Source organism: Gobio gobio, assembly GCF_949357685.1.
Source record: "Gobio gobio genome assembly, chromosome: 13".
In the NCBI taxonomy this organism is placed as follows: Eukaryota; Metazoa; Chordata; class Actinopteri; order Cypriniformes; family Gobionidae; genus Gobio; species Gobio gobio.
This window is the reverse complement of record NC_137106.1, coordinates 16730919-16757329: the sequence shown is the minus strand read 5'-3', so window position 1 is coordinate 16757329 and position 26411 is coordinate 16730919. Positions and strand designations below refer to the sequence as shown.

The window sequence follows — 26411 nt, the reverse complement described above, 5'->3', positions numbered from 1 at the left end:
GTGAGTTATTGTGAAGTGATGGACTACCTCGGACCAGGAGCAATCAAATAGATAGCCCTTGCATCTCCAAATTACTGCTGCCCATGTCTCAGATTCATCAACAGGGTGCTGGTGGCGATGCCGGCCAGGAGGCTTCGTACAGTTGTGGGCCCTCACACACACACACACACACACACAATAGAACGAAGCACTCTGAATTATTTGTGGAAATGAAACCTCTGTAGCAGAAGACTGGATCAGTGCCTTCACCTTTTCCCACTCACTGAAATTAAATTACATTTATTTTCTGTGGCAACAATGCATGGGAAATGTTTCAAAATGGCTGATTCCGGGAGCGATGCGATGAGGTGGCTGCCTGCTCGGCCTGTATGCGTTGATTGATGGAAGTGAAGTAAGAATCCGCGTGTGACATCGGTAAGTTCGTAAACTAATGGAGGAATTTCATTAGTCTCTTTTCCAGGATCAAAATCGTTGCTGTTAAAGAATTTTTTTTCATCAACACAGCGGATATTAAGTGCAAAAAGCAATTGTGCGTAATACAAATAGCATGTAATTATGCTAAGGGGGCGAGACGTTTTTACTCTGAATGCGGCACCAAATGTTTTCTTCACCCCATCTCACCTTCGTACTTTCTGAACCAGACAAACAAATGATGCATAATTGGATATTTCATTTAATGTATTTATTGATTTTGTCTGTTTTCCACCCGGCTATCTCATACAATATTACCAGCGTTGGAGTACAGTTGTCCAAACTTGTCAAAGACGTGGCAGGTGGTGAAGACGGTCTTGAAGGGCTGAAATGATAAGCACATTGATTGGATGTCAGCGGTTTGAAAAAAATAAGTTTTACACTCGGGAGAGATGGTGCAATTATTAGTTTTCCATTTAGCACACACACACACACACACACACACACACACACACACACACACACACACACACACACACACACACACACACACACACACACACACACACACACACACACACACACACACACACACACACACACACACACACACACACACACACACACACACACACACACACACACACACACACACACACACACACACACACACACATGCTTCCAAAGGAAAAGGTTATTGCTCACTCTCTCACAGCTCAGGAGAAAGAATGGAATTCTCCGTTTCAACTCAATTGGAGTTCAAGTATCAACTTAATCTCAGACGTCTCCTAAAATTCTTTAGGAAAAACTTTTGGGGTCAGTAAGATTACTTTTATTCAACAAGGATGCAATAAATTGATAAAAAGTGACAATAAAGTCAGGTTTCGGTAACACTTTAGTGTCCAATTCTCACTATTAACTAGTTGCTTATTAGCATGCATATGACTTGGATATTGGTTGTTTATTAGTACTTATAAAGCACATATTCTGCATGACCTACTTAATTCCTACCTAATACCCAATAAGCAGTAATTCGGAGTTTACTGAGGCACAAGTCGTAGTTAATAGTGAGAAACTAAACTAAAGTGTGACCAAGGTTTCTATTTCAAATAAATGCTGTTCTTTTGAACAGAAAAAAAAATATTTTATGGTTTCCACAAAAATGTTTCTTGGCCACCAAATCGGATATAATGAGCAATGAAGCTGAAAATTCAGCTTTTCCATCACAGGAATAAATTGCATTTTAAAATATAAAATATATCAGAAAACAGTTATTTTTAAACAGTAATAGTATTTGACAATATTACTATATTTACTGTATTTTTCATCAAATAAATGAAGCCTTGGTGAGCTCATAAGAGACTTCTTTCAAAAACAAAATCCTACTGTCAAAACTTTTCAATGGTGGTGTAAATATTACAAATACATGTATTAGAGATATTAAAATTATAGAGATAACGATAACAATTTAAAATTTTATGAGGACAGAATAGCTGAGAAAAATGTGGTTTGTTAGGAAAATTAGGTGAATTCATGCTAGGTCATATTGACACTCTATTTGAGACATAATTGAGATCTATTCTGAAATTCTAGAGTAGTCAGATTACTAAACTCTTTTACCTAGAAGAAAAATATGGGTAAGAGTCTCAATTTGGTCTAAAAAAGTGAGATATTCAAGAGATCCCATATTTGATGTTCTATCTTAAAGGCTCATATTAGATTTGAGCTCAAGACCTGGCCTGGCGAGCAGCGCTCAGGCTCCAGTGATGTGAGTAAATCGCATACAAATCATCCATCTATCCATCCATTTTCCAAACCGTTTGTCGAATGTAAGGTCGCCATCACAAGCACGCAAGTCACTTCATTTCCAAAAACATTAGCGCTAAGTGTGTGCATTTTATTATAAAGTTTATTCAACTCCTCAACTGTTCACTGGCTTTCACTACAAGTATTTTATCGTGACTAGCAAAAGCTAATATGATTGTATCTCCAAAAAGAAACCGTATCAAAAATCTCTCTTCCCTGATGTCTGGATGACCACACTAAACTCACAGTAGTTGCTGTGACTAGCAATGGCTCTTCATCACTGCTATAATACATTCTCCCAGTCATCCAGTTAAAGATGAATACATGAGCCACAACAAATCCTGCCCTCTTTTTTTGCAGCACTGCACAAAATATCTGCGTCAGATATTTTTAGTTGGACTGAATTCAGCTTTTGCTAGTGGCCTAGTTGCTGCAGCAGCTACACAGGCTGTCTTGGAGCATCTCTCAGAGCACACTGGCTCTCAGTGACCCCCCCTAGAGGCTGACCTGGTCTAAAACACGCCACCTTCCTCTCCACAACCGCTTAATGCAAGAGCTGCGTTGGAATGGAAATAACGGACTGGAGTAAGAATGGGAAGAGGAAAGCGAGGTTGGAAGGAAGGCGATTTAATTATATATTTCATTTTTTTAAGACTAAAAAAAGCCGAAGTTGAGCAAGGACAAACTAATGTCATAGACTGGGGCGCTGACTGTTTCCCTCTGGCAGGCATGCATGTGATCCCTCTGTCAGTCAGCGTACGCCACCATGACAATCATCTGTGTGTCTTGGCCTCGGGAAACGCTGCATCTAGCTGTCCTTGTAAACAGCACTCCACACTAACTCTAACAACTGCACAAGAAACACAAAAGGACAGCATCTCCAAAGTGGAAAATAGATTCGTTCACTACGCAACAAAAATCAAACTTCAGGAATTAGATTATTGCAAAAACGTTGATTTCTGTCCGTTTGTAGACGCGTAATTAGATGACGAACGACTGATGTTGGTCGGTGAAAACAGGGTGGTGAGATGATAAGGATTATTTTATCGTTGACTAAGTATCGAGTATTTCTGAATTCTAGTCTCTATTTATAAACCAACCTATTTCTTTTCACATTAACAAATGGCCTTAATTGGAATCAGCAAGACACATTTCTAAAGTGCCCTCAGTCCTTTTGAATATATAAAATGAATCTCTCCTCTAGCTGCTGTTCTTATTTGTCACGTCAACCTGTTCTCTTAAAATAGCTGTAACCCATGTTCTTTGTTATCTTTCACCTCAGACTGTGTTTCATTTAACAGCTAAATAACAGCAGTGGAACAACAGCGGACTTCAGATAAGCACTCAGGGCACTTAGACACTTTTTAGCCCATGGAACCCATATTTTAACCAAGCATTTGTTACCTCTCTCGCCAGCATTACCCAATAAAAACAGACAAGGGATAAAAAAATATGAGATTGATTTATTTGCTCCAATGTTCTTCGGAATGAAGCTTTTCTATTTTTTCCCCCCTCACAACTGAAACCAATTAGCACAGCTAGCACTTGTAGTGCAGAAGGTAGGTCAGCCCGGAGTAATAAAAAAGTATTGACTTTTCTCTGACTGTAAGCAGGCTGAAAGGGGTGCCGCGGCCTTGTCGTACATGAAAAGAGCTCCATTAATTTCACTTATTTCAAGAAGGGCCCCTGTCAAGTCCTAATGCGTCCAATGCACTTTTCGCATTCATACACGCTGACATCTTAGCTGGGCCTCAGCCGAAATGAGTTTACATTATTTTAGCTAGTGAGAAGTTGACGGCGTAATTCCCACTGCACAGCTCTATACAGGCCAGTAGGGAAATGGCAGAGAACTCTTTCATACGTGGCTACTCCTGACCAGGCCTGGTGCCACAAGGGGGCAAAAGGGGGCACTGCCCCCTCAGATCTGATTTGGTCCCCCCTCAACCCTCGAAACCCTTTGATGTGTACGTTCACACCATGAGATTACAACATTCAGGCCATCAACTGCAGAATTCAAATGTGCTTTCGTGCTTCGGCTGGCGCTGAGCCAGAGACAGACACCCTCAGCGCTTTTCATGTATTGCAACTATTCCATGTTTTCAACCACATGATGTTTTATAGTTTGTTACACACTGACTATGGAAGTGGCAATAATAATCCTTTCAATGATATTTTATTCATATCAGATACACATTGTGTTAGTCACTAAAGTTTAGGCTACTCTATTCTTCTCCAAGTTCGCCTGCCAGGCTGCCTCTTACTTTTATGTATTTCAGGAGAAATGGATGAATGCCGGCTCTGCTCCTGACTCACTCTGAGGGGAGCTCAAATGCATATTAAAGTATTTAATGTTGTATGTGGACTGACAATATTTTTGTTAACATGTGAAATACTATTAAATTTTAATACGAGTTAGAGTTTTGTAAAAATGAAGAAAACAAAACAAATGTTGCACTAGGATTTTAAAAGAGCTTGTGTTCTCAAAAGCACATTGGTATATGGTTATACCCTAAAAATGGTCTACAAAAACATCAATCAAAAACTTGAGCAGTCTAAGGCAGTGTTTCCCAGCCGGGGTGGCGTGTAAAAGTCCTTCATTTTTTCCTTCAAATGTTTCGATTAATTCTCTCTTTGTAAACTTTGTTCAATGCATGCGAGTGCTGCCGTATGTTCGAATATGACCAGTCATTTTCGCTGTCATCGCCCACCCGGGTGTAGTGCCAGAAGACACGAATGAGAAGTCACGCGCGCTGTGAGAAAATGTGTCTCTCTGCACTCATCCGAAAGCGCGCACACATCTCACAGCGCGCAAATATTGAGTTCTCTTTCAAGTCTTGCTCTTGAACGGACAAACTCACACAAAAAGTATGTCAACATGTCCATCTTGATGAGTATTCTAGCAGACATAGGGCCCTATTTTAACGATCTGAAACGCAAGTGTCAACGCACGAAGCGCAAGTAACTTTGTGGGCGGGTTTCGGCGCTGTTGCTATTTTCCTTGCGGGATAAATGGCTCTTGCGCCCGGCGCAAATCTAAAATGGGTTGGTCTGAAGTAGCTTCATTATTCATAGGTGTGGTTTGGGCGTAACGTGAATAAACCATTCATTCCAACATTCCAACCATTCCAACATTCCCTTTAAAAGCAGGTGCGCAAGTTCCATTATGGATTGCTATTATTATGGCGTATTTACCAGGCGCACGCCAGGAGCGGTTCACAGCCGAGGAGACTGATGTTCTTGTAAGAGCAGTGAAAGACAGAGAAGTGAAGTTGTAATGTTGTACATTATGGTAAAGGTGATTTCACAGTCTTTTTTTTTTTCAGTCTTTCAGTTTTTTCAGTTTTTCAGTCGATTTTTTTTCCTGGTTCTTGACGGACAAACCAATTTGTCAGATGTCCTTATATACATATATGTCTTGCCACTATTGGGCAAACAGGTCTTATCCTTAATTATTACAATTAGCCTGAATCATTTGTAAGCTAGATTTATGCCTATTTTTTCACATCTTCGTGGCACACCACAATGATTTCCGTCATCTCATGTGTTAATATTTTTTTAGTGTAACAATTTATGATTTGCAAAAATAACTGTTGCATCTGTGTAGGTTACATGAGCAAAGTGTATGCGCGTTGTGCACGCTATACATTATGGTCAAGCATGCGCCCTTAAAATAGCATAATGGACAACGCGGAACGCGCCACTGACTTTAGACTAGGTTTTTTCTGGTCAGTGGCGCAATTGTTTAATGGAACAGCAAAATAGCACCAGGGATTGTTTGCGCCGGAACACGCCTCCTTTTTTGCGCTGAACCGCCCAGGTAGCGCAAGTTCATTCACTAGTTTAGCGACGTGATTCTGTGGAGGGAAAAGCGCGCTTTGCGCGGGTGCAAAATAGGAATGACACATGCGTCGGTGTACAAAGTCAATTGCGCTGGGTGCAAGATAGGGCCCATAGTCTGTATATGCCATAAGTAAACTTTATACAGTCGAGAAAGACGACGCATATCCAAGCATTAGGTCTTAAAGGGGCAGTAGCCTTTACTGCTGTCTGTTTAATATCAAACAACAAAAGACAAGGACATCACTCACTGCTCTTGATTGAATAGCTTTTGTAAGTTTAATAGGATTAATCTTTAATTTATACAGTCAAATATGCAATGTTATTTTACATTTGATCAATTTCTGTACCTGAAAACTAATGTTAGACGTACCTGAAAAACCTGAAAAGCATAGTTTATTTTATTAGTAGGCCTATCTTTGCTCAATAGTATTTATTTGTGCTGCTGCTTGTATTTAAATTATTTGTTCTTATTATTTTCTTTATTTTTATTTGACATTAGTCCTTTTTTCCCTGAACATAGCAAATATGGAACCGTACCGAAATGGTGAACCTAAAACCGTGAACCCAAAACCGTGATACAAACCAAACCGTGAGCAATCTGTACCGTTACACCCCTAGCGTAACGTATGCGAGGGGGTGCCACAAAATGGAGAAAATTTTCAAAGGGTGCCATGATTGAAAAAAGGTTGGGAAACACTGGTCTAAGGTACAACAAAAACTCTGTTATATTGTAATCAGCTCAATTTGTCATGGCAGTGCATAATCATGTCACTTTAATCAAATGCTTGATTAAATATGCATTTCTTAAACCTTACGACCCAGTATAAAAAATACATATAATATATAAATAAAAAAAAAATATATATAAAAATGTGCAAATTACTCCCTCATGACCACATTTTAAACCACATGCATAACAAATATTCTATGACTTATATATAGGTATATGAATGTTTACTAATTTAATTGCCCCATATTTTTATTGAAGATATGTTATAATAGCAAAAAACTATGCAAATTGAATTATTTCATTAAACTAACCTATAGATTTAAATGAAAGCGAGGATGTCTGAAATGTACATCTAATTTATGTAAATATTAAATAATAATCCCATTAATAACAATAATTATTACATTTAAAAATTATAACGCAAGTAACACATGCCTCTTTTTACTTCAAAATAAAAACTATAACTTTTACAACTTTTGTATAACTTTTTTCTAAAAACATTAATGTGTCCACAAATCCCTCATTAACAAATAGACAGAAAAAACATAATAATAATTGATATTCAACATAATACAATGTCATAGATTACTATTTTCCCGAGACACAAAATTAGATCAATGAAGTTTTAGCTGACTAAATCTCACAAAAGTTGATATTCAGACGAAACGACAAAATTACAAATAGCATAGCCATTCATCAAAAGTGCTGTCAACTATAATGCATACACACACACACACACACACACACACAATGTATGTGTATATCTATTCTATATCTTGAATTTATCACAATCTTCCATGGTAGATGTTGTCACGTTTAAACTAGAAACTGGTTGAGGACTCAAGTGCAGGGAATGGATTATTTATTAAACAAATAAACATAATACAAAAACAAAACAAACCCACGAGGGGGAAATAATCAAACATGAAATAACCAAAGACCAACTTGGAACAGAACACCAGGAACACGGGAACATGAAAGACAACGCAACATTGACAACGTACCAGCACCGGACAGAAAACAGAAGGAGATTAAATAGGAGACAAACAAGGCAGGTAACAAGGACCACAGGTGGGGCAAATTAATCACTAATTAGATGACAAGGAGGGTGGGGTCAAGACTGCAGACAGGAGCACATGGACCAAAATAACAAAACACCACCAGTGCTCAATGAGACAGGACAGACATGTGACATAACCCCCTCCCTACGGAGCGGCTACCAGACGCTCCACCAGGCCAGGGCGGAGCGGGAGGGACAGACCAGTGGGGGACAGGAGGGACAGACAAGGGAGGAACAGAGAAAACAAAAAAGTTCAGGCGGCCAGGGCGGGCCACAGGGTTCAGGCGGCCAGGGCGGGCCACAGGGTTCAGGCGGCCAGGGCGGGCCACAGGGTTCAGGCGGCCAGGGCGGGCCACAGGGTTCAGGCGGCCAGGGCGGGCCACAGGGTTCAGGCGGCCAGGGCGGGCCACAGGGTTCAGGCGGCCAGGGCGGGCCACAGGGTTCAGGCGGCCAGGGCGGGCCACAGGGGTCAGGCGGCCAGGGTGGGCCACAGGGTTCAGGCGGCCAGGGCGGGCCACAGGATTCAGGCGGCCAGGGCGGGCCACAGGATTCAGGCGGCCAGGGCGGGCCACAGGGTTCAGGCGGCCAGGGCGGGCCACAGGGTTCAGGCGGCCAGGGCGGGCCACAGAGTTCAGGCGGCAAGGGCGGGCCACAGAGTTCAGGCGGCAAGGGCGGGCCACAGAGTTCAGGCGGCAAGGGCGGGCCACAGAGTTCAGGCGGCGCGGGCAAAGGCAGGAGCCTGGGTGGCACATCCGGCACAGCAGCGACCACCAGAACTGTAACCACCGGAATGGACACCACCGGAGCTTTGGAGAAAGCCCTGTGCTCCTCCCAAGCACGCAGGACTGCCACCACGTAACATCCCATCACAGCCCTCCAGGCCGTGTCCGGACTCGGGACAACCGGAACAGGGACCACCGGAGCAGGGACCACCGGAGCAGGGACCACCGGAGCAGGGACCACCGGAACAGGGTCCACCGGAACAGGGTCCACCGGAACTGGGACCACGCCAGGGGAAACCCTGTGCTCCTCCCAGGCACGCAGGACTGCCGCCATAAAGAACCCCATCACAGCCCTCCAGGCTGTGTCAGGACTCGGGACCACCGGAGCAGGGTCCACCGGAGCAGGGTCCACCGGAGCAGGGTCCACCGGAGCAGGGTCCACCGGAGCAGGGACCGCCGGAGCAGGGTCCACCGGAGCAGGGTCCACCGGAGCAGGGTCCACCGGAGCAGGGTCCACCGGAACAGGGACCACCGGAACTCGATCCACTGGATCTCGATCCACCGGAACAGGAACCACCGGAACACGATCCACCGGGACAGGGACCACCGGGACAGGGACCACCGGGACAGGGATCACTGGAACAGGGACCACCGGCACTGGGACCACCGGAGCAGGGTCCACCGGAGCAGGGTCCACCGGAGCAGGGTCCACCGGAGCAGGGACCGCCGGAGCAGGGACCGCCGGAGCAGGGTCCACCGGAGCAGGGTCCACCGGAGCAGGGTCCACCGGAGCAGGGTCCACCGGAGCAGGGTCCACTGGATCTCGATCCACCGGAACAGGAACCACCGGAACACGATCCACCGGGACAGGGACCACCGGGACAGGGACCACCGGGACAGGGACCACCGGCACTGGGACCACCGGAACTGGGACCACCGGAACTCGATCCACCGGAACTCGATCCTCCGGAACAGGGATCACCAGCCCTGGCATGGAGGGAACCTTTCTCCTCCTCCTCCGTTTCGGAACCCCTGAGCTCGGGACCACCGGAACAGGGACCACCGGAACTGGGACCCTTCCTTTCTTGCGGTGGTATAGATAGTTTGAAAAGTTCCAAAAGTTCAAGTGGCTCACCAACTCCATCTCCCACTGTGGAAGAGGGTAATCCAAGCAGAGATTAAAAATGTCCTTGAGGCCCACATCAAGGCAATTAAGCCTCTCTGCCCTCTCCCAGAACCTCTGGGTAAATCCCTGTATGTCCATTCCCCTTTGGCGGAGCGTACTCAAACCACGAGGATGGACCGGGCTTCCACTCATCCTGCTGAGTCCTCTGATGGCTGGTACGTTCTGTCACGTTTAAACTAGAAACTGGTTGAGGACTCAAGTGCAGGGAATGGATTATTTATTAAACAAATAAACATAATACAAAAACAAAACAAACCCACGAGGGGGAAATAATCAAACATGAAATAACCAAAGACCAACTTGGAACAGAACACCAGGAACACGGGAACATGAAAGACAACGCAACATTGACAACGTACCAGCACCGGACAGAAAACAGAAGGAGATTAAATAGGAGACAAACAAGGCAGGTAACAAGGACCACAGGTGGGGCAAATTAATCACTAATTAGATGACAAGGAGGGTGGGGTCAAGACTGCAGACAGGAGCACATGGACCAAAATAACAAAACACCACCAGTGCTCAATGAGACAGGACAGACATGTGACAGATGTAAGGACAAATTAAGGTATGCAAAAATTATTTTGTAAATAATCACTGTGCTTTATCAACAGAATGCATTATGTATCTCTTTAGAATGCTGTAGATATAACAATTAAGTCAGTGAAATTTGATATAATCAAGCTACTTCAGGTGACATGACCCCAATATGGCTCTCAATCAGCAAACACACACAGACAATTTCAGTAAGATTAACTGACAATACCAGAATGATGCATTTTTGCCGCAGTTACATAATGTTGTGTGGCTAAAGTAATCCTTCTGTGTCTATTGAAGAGACCTAGTGCATTCAATCTAAATGAGATTCCTGCTTAGCCATTACCTGCAACAGTCTCATATAATTGGCACGTGAACACAAATCCCTGTCCTTGGAAGCTAACGTACAGTAATTCGGATTTCATTAATTCAATCACACTGTGAAGAGAAAAATTACTTTGATTCATGCTATGCAAGTAGCTTTCAAGTAGCTGCACGAGACACGGCACCGATGAAATTCAGAAGGGTCTGTTTTCATTGTCAGAATGACAGAGGAAACCAGTTTATATTTGAATAAACATGCGTGGAGGAAAACACAGATGGAGGAGACCGTGTAAATGAGCTGGGTGTTAGAAAAGTACATGGTACTGTGGAGTAATTTTATCTCACTCTGTTTGCATTGTGATTTTTCTGGATACTAAAGTATGAAAGTATCATGTCTGAATGAAGGTGCAGATTTCTGCTGTTTAAGTGTAAAACGGGTTTAGTTTGTTTTGTCCAGAGGCAAAGCAAGCAGTGCTTCCACAAAATAAATACACATTTTTTAAAAATAAAAATACAAATGAATATTACAAAATATGAACTCATTACAATGCACTTTTCTGAACTTTTAGAGTCATCCAAAATTGACATTGTTACCTTTATTTGCTGCTGAAAGATGGCATGAATTTTCTAAACGTTTAAGGCAAATAGCATTTCAAATTTGCAACACATTATATTTACTATTTATATGAATGACGATAAAAAAGGAAATGCTGACATAATAGAAGAAGGTATAAAGTTAATTGATACATATGTAAGAAAAAAGTGAGAGGCATGTCAGGCGAATTGTTTATTACGTGGCAAATGAAGGGGCCGAGGGATTTTATATCCCAATAAAATGGATATAGTGAATCACCCAGAGGCTCTTGGTCACTAATGTAGTCCGGTCTGGGATATGAGCATGTGTGTGTGTGCATAATAGAAACACTCGCATGCCATTTCCTATCCTGGAGTCAAAGCAGGTTGTCCTACTTTTATATCACTTATTTATTGCTCATTATGAATATCATTCGCATTTAAACACACCTCATATATCACACATATCATGGTGATGCATTATTCTGCCAGTGATTAACAAGAGCAGCCACTAACAAAGCATCATTTTAGGCTAAATATTCCAGTTGCCTACAACAATAATTAAAAAGAAAAAAAAATTCTGCTCCAGTTGTGCTTAGAGGCGATATTCAGGGGGGGACAATGGAGACGGGGGTCTAGCAGAGCAAAAAGCAATTACTGAAGCAACATTAGAAAAGAAGAGAGAGAAAATAAATGTAGGCCTGTGTTGGTATTCTGGCGTTAAGATATATCAGTTTGAAAACATGATTGATGAAAGTCTAATGCAAGGCGATGGAGAGGCTTTTGCACCGAGGCAATGCCACCGCCTGCACTTTATTAGCCACCATAATTAGCCCTGGTGGTTCAATTTGTTCGAATCGGTGATGATGCAAAAATCAGATCGCAGGGCTGGCTAGTCAGCGGCCAGCGTACAGCCTGATGAAGGGTCATCCTTGTCAAGGGGCTATTAAATAATGCACTAATTACAGAGGAGAGGGAACAGCGCGGCACCCGTGCCTCTGTCTGTCCGCATCACTTCTGATCCACAACTGGGCTGACAACACACCGCTGTGGACCGTCACTTCATATCTTAAAGAGCTCAAATCATTGTAATGCCGCCTTTCACGGATTCCATTTAAGGGTGTTTCTTCAACTACCAGCATTTTGTAGACATTCATAAATTAAACTCTCTTAAAACACACTTTTTATATCATTGTATTCTATCATACCGGTGTATGTACAGTATATGCACCACATACATTTTCTGTCATTTCTTTTTCCCTGAACCATCATGAATAAATGTCATTTCCACCTCAAAAAGTCATTCATTTTTGAAAATGTTAAGGAATAAAATAGCCCACTCTAGCTATATTTGATCCTAAATACAATTAAATAGTATTTCATACTTTCTGCATAACTTGATCATGTATTTCTTGATTCAGAAATGTCGCAAAATAAAAATGTTCTGCTCACAAGTGATACTTGTACAGTACCTTCATTTTTATTTGCCACAAACCATGTCACAATCTCATAAAGTACACTTATACACTTAACTTTTAATAAAAAATATATTTTTTCAACTTTATCATAACAATTTAGGAACAGTCATTATTTATTTATGTATATATACTGTAAGTCATGTGAGTCAAAGAAGGGGAAAAAGCGACACACAATTGAAATAAATTTATTTCACTCTTTTTAGATTATCATAGCCTAAAAAAGTTAATATATTTATTAGCTACATTTTCATATTTTAAGATTGAAAGTCTAGGTCTGCGACAAGTCTAAATAAATAAAGATGATGATAATACAAATATTAAACCCATTAAAAGGAGGAAAAAAAGACAATGCGACCTTTATGTAACAAAGTAAAAAATCTGCCTGTAAGTTGAAGAAACAGCCTTAAATGGAGGAGAAAAAAGACAAAAGGACAGACAATGCAAAGGTCTAACGTCTCTAACCATAACCATAGTTAAGTTCACTTAGTTCAGGAAAACTTTTGTTTTTAATGGACTTCGTTGTTCAAAGGGAAAAAAAAAATGAGACCTCAAAAGGGTTTCATAAAAAGGACCTAGATTCAAATATCAGAGGCAAAGTTCATTAGTTATGTATCTAAGCATGTCTGAAGCCTCTGTAATTCTTCCTGCATCACTTCCTTTTATCTCCACAATTGAGATAAATCACCAAGCGCTGCTTTCAGGTTAAGACATGTTAATCTGGGAAATAACACATCTCAAGGTGTGGGTCCTATGAGGGGTGGGATGAACAAATGAATGGAGAAGAAAGGAAAAAGAGAATGGGTATAATTAAATCAGAGATGCACTTGGAAATTACCATATCCATCATTATCTTCACGCGAGTCAATGCAAGGGAAAAAAGTGAGGGGCTTAGGAGATTTATTAAAAAAAATGGTTTGTGTGGAACGTATTTCTCATTGGTAACCGTCAAAGGTAGGCAAACGTGGAACATTTATCAAGCCACAGACAAATGACACTGGGTTACTAGTTAGACAGTGTAATAAGTGCCATCTAATTTCCTCTTTAGAATCAATTTATGTTTCAAAGCTTGTGATCGCCATCAAGGGACAAAGCTTTCCCTGTGAGAAATTAGTTTAAATTTTCTTTTTCACGTAACATACCTAGCACAAACTGCCTTTTCCACATTACATTTTGACAGGGAAATATCTAAATATATAAACAGTGTCATATTCTAGTTTTTATTTTTAAAAGTTTTATTTTATTTTATGTTAAACCCCCAAAAATCCTTAATAATGAAAATTTAAAATTTTGTTTTACAAGACAGAGATGCATATTCCAACAGCGGTTTGCATAAATCTAATATCCGAATCAAACCCATGGAGAGTACCGTCATCTTAACATACGTAATTCTCATGGGAACATCAGTGCCTCTGGCGCCAGGGTCTCAGTGTGACCTGGGTTAAATGGAGGGCATCTTTTGGAGTACATTACTCTCTTAGAAGTCTAATGCATTTTGATTAATCAAAAACAGCTCGGCAGTCACGCTCTTCAGAGAAGGACGTAAATAAATAAATAAGCAAACAAAATAATTAGACAAGCAAAACGTACCCAGCACCCCCCAGTGATAGCGGAATGGATGGGCTCCTTGATGATGAGGTGGGAGAGAATGAGCGAGTTCTTCCAGATAACATATCAAAATAGCGTTAAGGGGGAAAGAATAATCCATTCAAAGCAGAAATGCTGTGCGTATGTTGCATGAGCTGGTTGCATTAATTACAGACACTGAGGCAGCTTTGCTAAGGGTTAATGAGCCTGGCATGTGCCAACAGATCAAACGCAAGAACGCCATGAACAAAATTGTAGTTGGTTACTTCTGCAAGCCTGTTCATGCTCAAGTAAAAAACTCAAAGATAATATTTGTAATTATGAGTTTATATCTCACAAAATATACTATAAAAGAATCACAATAAATGTATGTCTACAAATATGAATAGATATATTATATGATTTTATTTCCTACCATGTGTCTTTATATTTCACAATATCAATTAATAAAGTCATGTGCATTTACCATTCAAATTTTTTTTTATGATTTTGAATGAAGTCTCCTATGCTCGCTAAGCCTGTATGTATTTGATGAAAAATACAGTAAAAACAGTAATATTGTTTGTACACATTACAATTTAAAAGAACTGTTTTCTAATTTAATATAATTTAAAATGACACTCCTGTGATGGCAAAGCTATGTTTTTAGTATCATTACTCTAGTCTTCAGTGTCACATGATCCTTGAGAAATCATTCTAATATTCTGATTTGCAGCTCAAGAAACATCTCTTATTATTATTATTTTGGGGGAATACAGAATATATATTGGCTGATACTGATGGATCTCTTAGTTGAACTTTTGTTCATTTTAATAGACAGTGTTTTGATTGGCAAAGTTAAAAAAAAAACATTAATTAAGTTATACTAGCTAGTTTATTGCTGCATCATCAAATAATTTCTAATGAACATGGATTGGATCCATTAACATTAAACAGGCCAACTAAATACATAAATACAACAGCTCAAAGATACATATGAAATAAACAGTGCTTTTAGGTAGGTTTAACAGTTTTAGGTACAGAAATAAAGTAAACAAATGTAAAATAACACTGCATATTCTTCACTGTATAAATTAAATACGTATACATTTTTATTACATTGAGTCGTAGCTAAATTCTACTGTTCAACAGTAATATATTTCTGTGAATTTCTTCAAGTTAAACCAAACTTTTATTTTGACGGGTTGCTCGTGAATTGAAGTGGAGATGAAGTTCACGAGGCGGCAGAGGCTAGAGAGTGTCACGCATGCTTCGGTGTATGTGAGGTAAACGAAACCGCACATCTGCGTCATTAATTCACACAGAGACACGCAGAACAAGCCGATACATAGGACATCTCTAATTATTATCAATATTTGAAAACAATGACACCTTTTTTCAGGATCTTGATGAATAGAAATAAGTTCCAAAGAACAGCATTAACTTAAAATAGAAATCTTTTGTATCATTATAAATGTCTTTACTATCACTTTTGACTGTAAAGACGGTGTCCTTGCTGAATAAAAGTATTAATGCTTTAAAAAAAAAAAATCTTATTGACCCCAAGCTTTTGGTTTGTGTGGAACAGTCAGTGTGGTGTACGTATTAGTGTGGTAAAGCTCTTCTGAGTGGGGAATCACCCATGAGGCTGAGGGTTTGCCTCCTGTTTAGCTATGGATCAGTGATAATCCTTAAAATGGTGTCCTCTGCCACATCAATTATGCTGATCATAGACGTGCTCGTTATGCTGAGTCTTCATTACTGTCAGATGGTGTGAACACCAGCGTCAGACCATCACGGTATAAATCAAGACATACTGGGCCACTTTCCAAAAGAATCAGAGAGAAACATGTACCACGTATTACGGAACGGCCTGGACAAGACATAGTTAAACCAGACCAGTGTCTGATGTATTCTGGGAATGACCTGATGAATTCTGTTCCCTGTTTAAAAAAAAAAAGTAACAAATTCTATGCCATAGAGATAACAATTAAAACGCAGAGCGGAACCGAGGCGGCACATCTAGTATCAACCAAGCATACATGAGCGGTGTCAGCAGTAGGGGCTCTTATTTATTTCATTCCGGAGGAGGTATTTCTGGGCAATTGCGCTGGATGCAGAGGGTAGTGCCTGCTGGTAAGAGCCAATAAAGAACTGTCATCCATGAACGGCCTTCAGCAGAGACACAGTCAATTACCTAATGTGAGGACTTTGAGGGGGGAGAAAGCCTTTTCTCCTCATTTACTTGTGGGTATTTATTAAATTGCTGTCAAATATGACAAATTTGCGACGCTCAACATGGAGGTTGTTTTGGTGGGGGTGCGTGGGTTCACCGGTCCCCCTCCCATCAACATCACAGACCCCATATCCCTCTTCCAGATACATGCCAGCACACAATGCGTTTTGGCAGTTCTACATGTGCATGCTAGCGAAACGTGTACCTTTTTCCCCTGGAGGTGCTCATCGTGCTCCTCTCGGAAGTGCTTGGTCCCATATGCCACCTGCTCAAAGGGGGTGGATGTGTGCATCAGGCCCTCGTGCCGCTTTTTTCGGCGTGTGTTTGAGAATGGAAGGAAACTGTGGCAAAAAAACACAAAGATAATATTACTTATTTGATCAAAAATACATTGAAATTGTGAAATATTATGCAAGTTTTCTATTGTAATAGATTTTAAAATGTAATTTATTCCTGTGATGGCAAAGCTGAATTTTCAGCATCATTACTCCAGTCTTCAGTGTCACATGATCCTGCAGAAACCATTATTTTGCAGATTTTTTTTTTGCTCACAAAACATTTCTTATTACAGTTAAAAATATTAAAAATAACATTTATTGGAAATATCTGGGTTTTTTTTACATCGTACTTACTTTTTTGATCAATTTAATCTGTCCTTTTTTGATAAAATTAATTTAATTAAAAAGTAAATTAATTTAGTAAAATAAAAAAAGAAAGAAAGAAAAGAAAATTGCACTCACCCCAAACTTTTGACTAAAACACTATATGAATAGGAAAAGAAAAAAGGTAAATATTGGAAAAGAGCTTAACCTCAGTGTTACTGGCCTCTGGTATTGGCTAACTGGACTGCTAAGAGCTAACGCTCTGCTATTTTCACAGCACATGTTACTAATACATCATCACACTGCCTCGTCCCTCCCTCGCAGGCACTTTTCATTCTAGTCCAGATCATTTCCAAACCCAAATCGCTTCTTAATCGTTGTGATGTCTTGTGGTTGTTTCTGCACATGCTGCGTGTTTGCTGGGCACACGTTCAGTGCAAATAGCGGTTACTTAGGAAAAATGCCAGATGTTAATTACAGCGAGGTTGATTTTGTAAATTGTACCCAAGACACTTTGCCTGGAGGAAGATTTATCCAGTGCGGTACAAGAGGTGTCTGCGCGAGGCTGGGTAAATGTCCGCTGGGCATTGGCTTGGCTTGTCACAAAACAAACAAACAACCAACAACCTTGGCACTTTCTGTGAACACAATCTGCAAAGAAAGGTTTTTTTTATTCCCAATTGAAGTGTTGGTGTGTTCGTTCCCTTTTATGATGATGAAACCAGAAGTGCAGGTGAAGCCCTGTCCTCTTTAATGAAATCAAAACAGACAAATATGGAAAATGTAACCATAATCGCTCCATCTGGAAATGTTTTAAATACATTGCAAAACTGGGACATATTCAGAGTAAAAAAACAAAAAACAGATGGGATTGTCTAAACAGACATTCATATTTTGGAATTGATGCTTTCTGAAACATCTGTTTAGGAAAAATATAAAAGAATACTGGCTGCGCTAGCTAAAGTGAAACTTTCTAGCAGAACAGGAGTTTGTTTGACACTCTCTTTAGTCATTTCCTTAAAGAACCATCCTGAACAAGATCATTATTTATTAGAGGACTTCTCCTGTCACGTAAGTACCACATAAGCAATAATGCTTGGTAAAGCTTTAATGGTGCAAGGTAAAAAAGGGGGTGACATCAAACACCACGCTGGCCCTTTAAATAATGGCCCAATCTCCCACAGACATCCTTATCCACTAGAGACACCAGCCTCCCTACAAGACAGATTACAGTGCAACCCATGCTAATGTGCACATGGGACGGACATCACAGAGCAAAAATTAATGTGGCCCCAATGTCCCAGAATACACAACGCTTCTGCTGCTTGCCGGCTGTTTCACTTACTGCTTTCATTGCCACTGAATTGCATTTTAATAGGGTAGTTTTTATTCATTGAAAGCCATTAAGGAAAGTTTGACTTCTCGCAGGGGATCTTTTGGCAGTGCAGACCAATGCCCAGTGACAACACCCTAGGAGGCCACCAAAACAGGAAAAGGGGGAGTGCAAGAGGAAGTAAAAGGGAAAGAACAGAGAAGAAGCAGGGGAGAGTAAAAGAGAAATATGTATTCAGTCTTTCCCTTGCACATTTGTAAACCAACCTGCACGGTAACACTTTTAAATAGAATTCATTCATTCAAGAAAAAAGTTTTGTTTGTGCAACCTGATGTAGTATTAAGATTAAGTTTATTTACCACATGAAGCATATTATTAGTTTACCTGACAAAATATTTTACAGCGTAGTTCTCAATGATACACTTGAAAAGTCGATAAACAAGAAATATTTTTAAAAATCAATAAACACTTCATAGTCCAAGTACTCAAATTATCTGTCAAACTATAAGCTAACTAGTTTATTTGACTATGGGGCTGTTTTTTCCTCTCTAAATCATGGTAATCCACCCCAGCATTATCTGCAGCTGAGGTTGAGAAGACATCACTAGGACTGAAATTAAGCTGGCGATGGGAAAAAAGGAGCAGCAACATTTTGGTGGCTCTTTGAAACATTTCAGAGGAAATTAGTGGGAAATGAGAGTAGGATCCTGGATCAAAAAGACTCTAATCATGCTTTGCCATGCCCTGCAGACACCACATGTATAATACGATTTACACAGTAACCACCTCTCCTATTACAGCCTGTTTGGGGTATTCTGTGTTAATGGGGTTAGCTAATTTACTGTTTAAAGTCGGAGCAAGAAGAAAAAAAATTTAACATGATTAAAAAACATTGCACATTGAGCTTGTAATTAAAATAAAACAAAAGGGTTTTAAAACGGAGGTGACACTGAAGTAACGTTAAAAAAAAAAATACAGTATTTTACTATGGTAATCTGCTTCGATAAATATATAACCGAGAAGACTAATAATGCTAATAATGTCTCAGCAAGGATGAAACGGAATAAGGGTATTAATATTTGCAGTTGTTTGTTAACTTATTAAGCAACTAACCCCACTTAAGATTTTACCATCTGCTTTAAACTGAGAGAATAAAGTGGGGCTTCTCTTGTTGTGTGATTAATGTGCGTCTACACAATGTCACATATGGAGTCAGAGCACTCGACAATTTACTCTATTACACTTGGATGGAAACATAATTTTTTTATGTTCATATTAACATCTACAGTGGCCTCAAAAAGTATTTGGACACTTAAGTTCACCCAAAAATTAAAAAGAACCCTAATGTACAAGATAAGATACAATGGCCTTGGACACTTGCAGTATGCACTATGCAATACCATTCATATATATGTTTTTAAGTGTTACTTAAAGGCATAGTTCACCAAAAAAAAAAAATCTGTCATTATTTACTGACCTTCATGTTGTTCCAAACATGGATGTTCCTTCTGTGGAACACTAAATATGATATTTTGAAGAATGTTTCAACGCATGACTTTAATTTGATTTAAGGGAGGGTCTAATGCTATTTCATGCATTCTGAAGTATTTTTTCGAGTATGGCCCTGCATGACATAAAGGGCGGCATTATTTGTATGTGCACTTCTACCAGATGAGCACGTGCGCACATCAACCAGAGCGAGAGCAAGAGCACGGCCATGAACGAGCTTCGTTGGGGTTACAGAAGCCGTCGGCAGCGCTGTCATTTTGTTTTTAGACCATGAAATCAACAATGTCACTAAAGAAGTGTGTTTCTGGGAAAGATAACCTTGTTCAGCTTCCCAAATAACCCAGCATTAAGGAAACAGTGAATGCAGTTTGTTTTTCTGGAGCAGCAACGGAGTTCTGCAAGTGTATTTGTTTGTTCCCGGTCATGAGTCGAAACCGCAGGTGGGGAGTGAAACTGCATCAAATGTCTGTTTTGCTGGCAATCGGCACATAAGTCCATATAATGTAAACAACACAGGCGTATAGTGAATCGACAGTTATCCTGGGATAATGCGATGATGTATTGTGTGTGGTTGTGACACTTTAGCTCCGCCCACTGCACACCTCCACAAGTGATTCTCGGAAAGAATCAGTACAGAGAGTATCTGTCTTTTATAAATATGGTACAACTAAAGACTCTTCGGAGATATGAAAGATGCAATACTACTCTATAGGTACTCAAGATTAACATGAGACTGGCAGAAACTGTGTGTTATGTTCTAGTATTAATTTTGTCACCTATTTTTTATTTAGTCTTAGTCTTGTACCAAATGTCCTTGTTAGTTTTAGTCATATTTAGTCATTCACATATCATTTTTTGTTAGCCAAGTTTTAGTCGACTAAAAGTCTTGTCATTTTAGTCTAGTTTTAGTTAAAAGACAACTCAAGGTATCTTAGTCAAGTTTTAGTCGACTAAAAGTCTGGTCATTTTAGTCTAGTTTTAGTCAAAAGAAAACTCAATATATTGTGTAGCAAAATAAAGTTACATAAAATATATATAACCTGCATAATGTATGTGCAATAACACCATAGCTAACTGGTTGATTTACAGCATAGATGCCTAAAATCAGCATTAGCTTATGAGACGATGGGAACAAATATCGATTTCGATCTTGATTCAGTATGAATTCATATGTATATAGCCTACTGCATATAAGGAAAAATACGTTTGTCTTTTAGCACTATTTTAAACTTTTTTGGGGTTAAATTATATTTGCTTGCATTCTTTACTATTCACTATTATTAACATTTTAAAATTTCACAAATAAGTAAGCAGTTATGATCTGCAATACTTTTTTGAGCAAATAGACTACATGTGTATTTATTAAAGAGCCATACAGGCACCTATAGTGGGTAATGTCATTACAAGTGAACATTTTTATTTTTCCAGCCATAAAATGACTCTAATTTGCCTCTTTGCATTGGAATTCTCTATTTTAACCTTAATTACTACACTAATTGTAATATAAATAAGACAAATATTAGAAGAATTTTTTTTAAGTGGTCATTAATGGACCATACTTATTGCACAAATAGTATTTAGTACCAAAGGATCTCCTCAAAATATTCAATAAATATTATTGAACTAAAATATAGGCTATTTATTTTAAAAATAGTTAAGGTGTATGGTCACATTTGACCACCAATGAGTATAAGTGTGACTTATTAGTAAGAGGGCTAAATACAAGAAATACATTAACATTAATGTTAACAATGTTAACTGTTGTGTAACTTACGTGGCTTAAGCCATTCAAATGTATTGACACAGCGCTAGAAGTATTGAGCACTCCGGGAACCACTTGACCACGCGCGCGCCCCCGTGATATGACAGGCTGGCAGCAACAGGAGTATGAGACCTGTACTTGAGCAACAGCGCAAACTCATTCGGAATATTTTGAACAGCTGAATATTCTATCTCATGATGAAAAAGTAGAGACGATTGTAGACGAAAATGAGAGATTTTATCTTAGTTTTTATTTTATACAAAACATTTTAGTCTTGTCCTTTTTCGTCAACAATATTGCCTGTTCATTTAGTCTTAGTTAGCGCTTTTGGACATTGGTGCAGTCTCGTCATCGTCTAGTCTTCGTCATGGAAAAAAAGGAAGTTGACGAACATATTTAGTCTCGTCTCGTCTGACGAAATTAACACTATTATGTTCCCTTTAGGATAAAGTTTTGCTGTCTTTTGTGTTCCACTGATGCCACGAAGTTGAGTAAATGATGACAGAATGTTCAGTTTCACCTTTAAGCCACACTTACATAAGTGTCCAAATACTTTTTGGATCTTATTGAGATCTTGTACAGTGAAATTACACTTCATTATCAAGTACTGCTACAGAATATGTTCTATTGACTATATTCCGCTCCAAATCAATACATACAAGCATTTCACACAACCTCTAGTGCAGCTTCTAGGGATGTGAACATGCGAGCACTTGTGTGTGTGTGTGTGTGTGTGTGTGTGTGTGTGTGTGTGTGTGTGTGTGTGTGTGTAACTTACGTCTGGTCGATGACGCGAGTCCTCCACTCCTGCCGTTTGAGCTCCTCTCTGGCCTCCTCCAGGGCAGTGATGGATGTGGCCACGCGCAGGCTTGGCTCCAGGGGCCGCTGCCGCTGCTGCTGCACTTCCAGAGCTGGGCGAAAGGGCCCCTGACAGGTACGGGGGATAAGGTAAATGTTTTATTGCCCAGACCCGCCCGCCTCATTATTGATGAGGCCCCTGTGGATGGCCAGCTGGACCCTCGAAAGCCCCAGTCTTTTCATCTAAGACATTAACACACCTGACCAGTGCTGATATTGATATGTTGACCATACAGTGAAGGCCCTAAAAAGGCCGGGTGGTAGAGACTTCAAGTAAACGCACTAGATTACACTACCACATATACACGCTAACATAGAATAGCCAATCTTTTTAATTAAGAAAATGTTACATTTTACAGGGACATTTTACTCTTAAGAGGGCTTTTGTTTTCTAGCCATACAGTAAATAGTTACTTGTTAATTTATGTCAAACACTCCAATTGAATCAGTTAAAGTGATTCAACTGACAAACTGAACTGCAATAAATTCTCAATCTAGTCAATTTATTCATATAATTAAATCAGCATACAAATGTAAGTGTAAATAATGCATTTGATATCATACCACAGAACACATTTTGACTAACTGATTGGTCTGTATGCTCTCAATCGCTTAATGTCACATTACAATTTGATGAAATCTGAAGTTTAGGAGCTGTCAAGAGTGTATTGCTCTTTTGCAGCTACTATAATGTTTTATTGTAAAGCACTTTGGGTCAACTTCTGTTGGCTTACACATACTCTAAAAATAAAGTTTGACTTGGCTGGTCACTTAACCACTATTACAGATACATTCAACAATGCAAATAAAAAGTACCTCTATACCTTGTAGTATAAAGTAAACACCATGGCATATGAATATGGTAAGCAAACAATACCATGTAACCTGTCCAAATTGATCTGGCTTTCATTTTGAACAGGTATGGTATGGTACACAAACATTATTTATTTTGAACACAAATTTTAGATGTGTTTAATTACCCAAATAGAAAGTTATGCTATATACTTTTTGAACTGAAGCAAGGTTTTGAACTGCACAAACACACTTGTGGCATGGCTCCACATGCAAAACTTATTGTTTTGGTTGCAGTTAGTTTAAATGTGACCTTCAGACATTGCTGCTTTTAATTCATGCTGGCGCAACATTCCATGCCCTTGATACTATCAAGACCAGATCAGCACCTGGCACTGACCAATCCCCTTACTTCCCCTAACAATACACATAATCAATCTATCACTCGCAGATGCTTATCACACAGGGAGAGATGCCTAGGGAGGGGGCTCCACCTCAGACCACAAATAATTGGGAGAGAGAGAGAGAGAGATGGCATGAGGGAAGGGGAGGAGAGGTTTGAGGGTTGGTGCTTATTCTGGGGTCTTTGTAAGGGCAAAATGTAGATAAATAATGCATCTTCATCTATTGCACATTGTGTGAAAGATGGGGCAGTTTTTTTAAATGAATTCCGACTAACTGGGCCCAGCTGGAGTGAAAAGCCAGCCCAGGGAGAAGAACTCGGGCTCTAATAAAAAGAAATGACTCACGCTTCATTTCTGCTCACTTATGTTTTACATTAATAGAAACCAATAATACGAACCAGTTACCATAAAAGTCATGGACCGTAAATAACACAAATGGCAAATACGTATCATCAAATCTCCCTCACAGCTGGACAAGATGACATGCTAGATTTGGAAGTACTTAAAGATATTCTTTATCGGGGCACCTTTACATGTTGCGGTATTCCCTTGCTGAGAGTCCCTTAATGGGATCCATGGAATAAAGGGGCTTGGGTTGACAGGCGTGCTTATCACCGGTTATCTGGCTGTCTAAATGCTTCCGTGGTATCCAGGCGAGAAGGGAGGCATGTTTAATGATATTATTCCATTTTTACAACAAGTTTTTCAAAATGATCTCACAGTGGCAATAAATCCTGGCTTTAATCATAGTTATCTCAGGATCTCTTTTTGTTAATTTTTTTTATCTTTTTGAGGCCATTTCATTGGAATAGTCCAGAGGGACGTCGACAAATGCTTTACGTTGATATGAAATCCTAGTAACGAGTGGTGAGATATTTGTTATGAATATAAATGAAGGTTTTAGAGTGAGTTTGCTTAAAGACAAATTTATGTTCCTATAACAACATTAAATTAAACAAACTAGATGTATAAAAAATACATGTTTCCCTGAATTTCAGCATAATCCAGCAATAGTTCACCAAAAATAAAAATTCTGTCATTATTTACTCACCCATATGACTAAAGAAGGATTTTAAAGAATGTCCTGGTTGCTCTTTTCCATGCAGTTACCATAAATGGGGACTGGAGCTTTCAAGTTTCGAACAAGACAAAAGTCTTATGAGACTGAAGTCATACGAGAGTTCAGTTAAGTATGATTTATGAACTAATCATTCAGAATGGTTTTATAAACTTGATCTACTGATTCATTGAAGAGATCTGATTCATAAGAACCATTTGTTCATGAATTAAACATTCATATTTACAATGAATAACAAAAATGTCAGTCCTTTCCTCATTTATTTTAGGTCTTTAGAAGTTTTGGAATAAAGCACACAAGTCATATGGACATCGCTTCAGAAGCTGGAAAATCCTTTTGTGTTCCAGTGAAGAATGACATGAGGGTGAGTAAATTATGAGATTTTTCATTTTTGCGTGAACTATTTCCTATAAGGAAAACTTGGGCATGATCTCACCTGTGGCTTTTTGTGAATGGGTGGTAGACGCTCTCTGTTCGGCATCAGGTTGGACAGATCAGGGATTATATTAGGGGTCTTCCTCTCTTTGGGAGCAGATCGCGCCAGAAGCGGTTTTACTTTTCTCAGTCTCAGCTCCATCTCATCAGGCTCTGCTTTGAACGGTGAATTGAAAACACCTGGACTCTAAGATGAGCACACAAACACAAAAAAAGGGTGTTGTTTGGATAAGCAAGGTGAACAAAACAATGTTATGCTTCTGTTAGCATAATGAAGAGAAAGTCTGTTTCTCTAAATGATTGCCCTTAAACTTTGCAGAGCAAAACTTCAAACACATCCTCGTGCCCCCTTTAATAACTCATTTGATAGCAATGGACTGCTAACAGCTTCCATTGTACCCCTCATCATAGGTATCCATGCAAAACCCACAGCAAAACACTGTGGCTTTCAGGAAAAGGAAACCACTTTATTCGGTCGACCACAGCAAAACAATTATACTTGTCACCTCCCCTGAATGGACACACATCCATCACTCTGGCATGTGTCATGTCTGCTAGCATAAATGTCTGCTAGCTAACTATGAGCTGTCTGATCTTACTGTAGCACTTCAGTGGTTCTTGGTTTGGCCTGAGGAATAACAGTTAGAATAATTAGTCTCTAATCAGACACTTCCTCATATGTGCTTAATTAGCAGTGGAAGTTTTTTTTAAAGCTTTGTTGCTAATAGCTTTCACAGGTAATACGCCTCAGTAATGCTCCTGCGCCGGTTTGGATAGTGTAGCTTTGGGTGTCACATGGTGGGGGGTACACCACAAACTCCCAACTTGCCTCAGACTTACAGGAAAAGAGCAATGATGTTGACCCTCGTACCGAGGAACTACATCTATGTCAGCACAGCCACTTTTGTCCAGCGGAATTTTCTCTGGTTAACGATGAACCATGGGAGACCCATCCATTTCACGGAGACAAGGTCAGACTGTGGGAACATAAGTTGCCCAGCGTAGAGACACAGAGTGAGAATGAGAAAATCAGGGAGGGAGAGAGCAGAGTTAGACTTGAGAGAAACTGAGAGAGAGTGAGAAAACTAAGAAGAGAGTTAAACCTTTCCTGCAACTGACAAGTCTGAGATTGAGGTTTGTGGTTTAAATGACTGTCCTTACTAGGATGCTTT

The 26411-nt window shown here is 39.9% G+C and overlaps 1 protein-coding gene across 1 annotated transcript in view; it reads right to left on the bottom strand.

Annotated features, from left to right (window-relative positions):
* Nucleotides 1–715: 715 nt before the first annotated feature.
* spata17 (spermatogenesis associated 17) overlaps nt 716–26411 on the bottom strand; it is a gene marked incomplete at both ends in the record, with an annotated part of 40336 nt that continues 14640 nt past the window's right edge. Inside the window, 4 exons of the mRNA XM_079833669.1 lie at nt 716–796; nt 16672–16807; nt 22451–22599; nt 25241–25426. Of these exons, the coding sequence (XP_079689795.1) occupies nt 716–796; nt 16672–16807; nt 22451–22599; nt 25241–25426 (552 nt within the window). The remainder of the gene's footprint in view (nt 797–16671; nt 16808–22450; nt 22600–25240; nt 25427–26411) is intronic.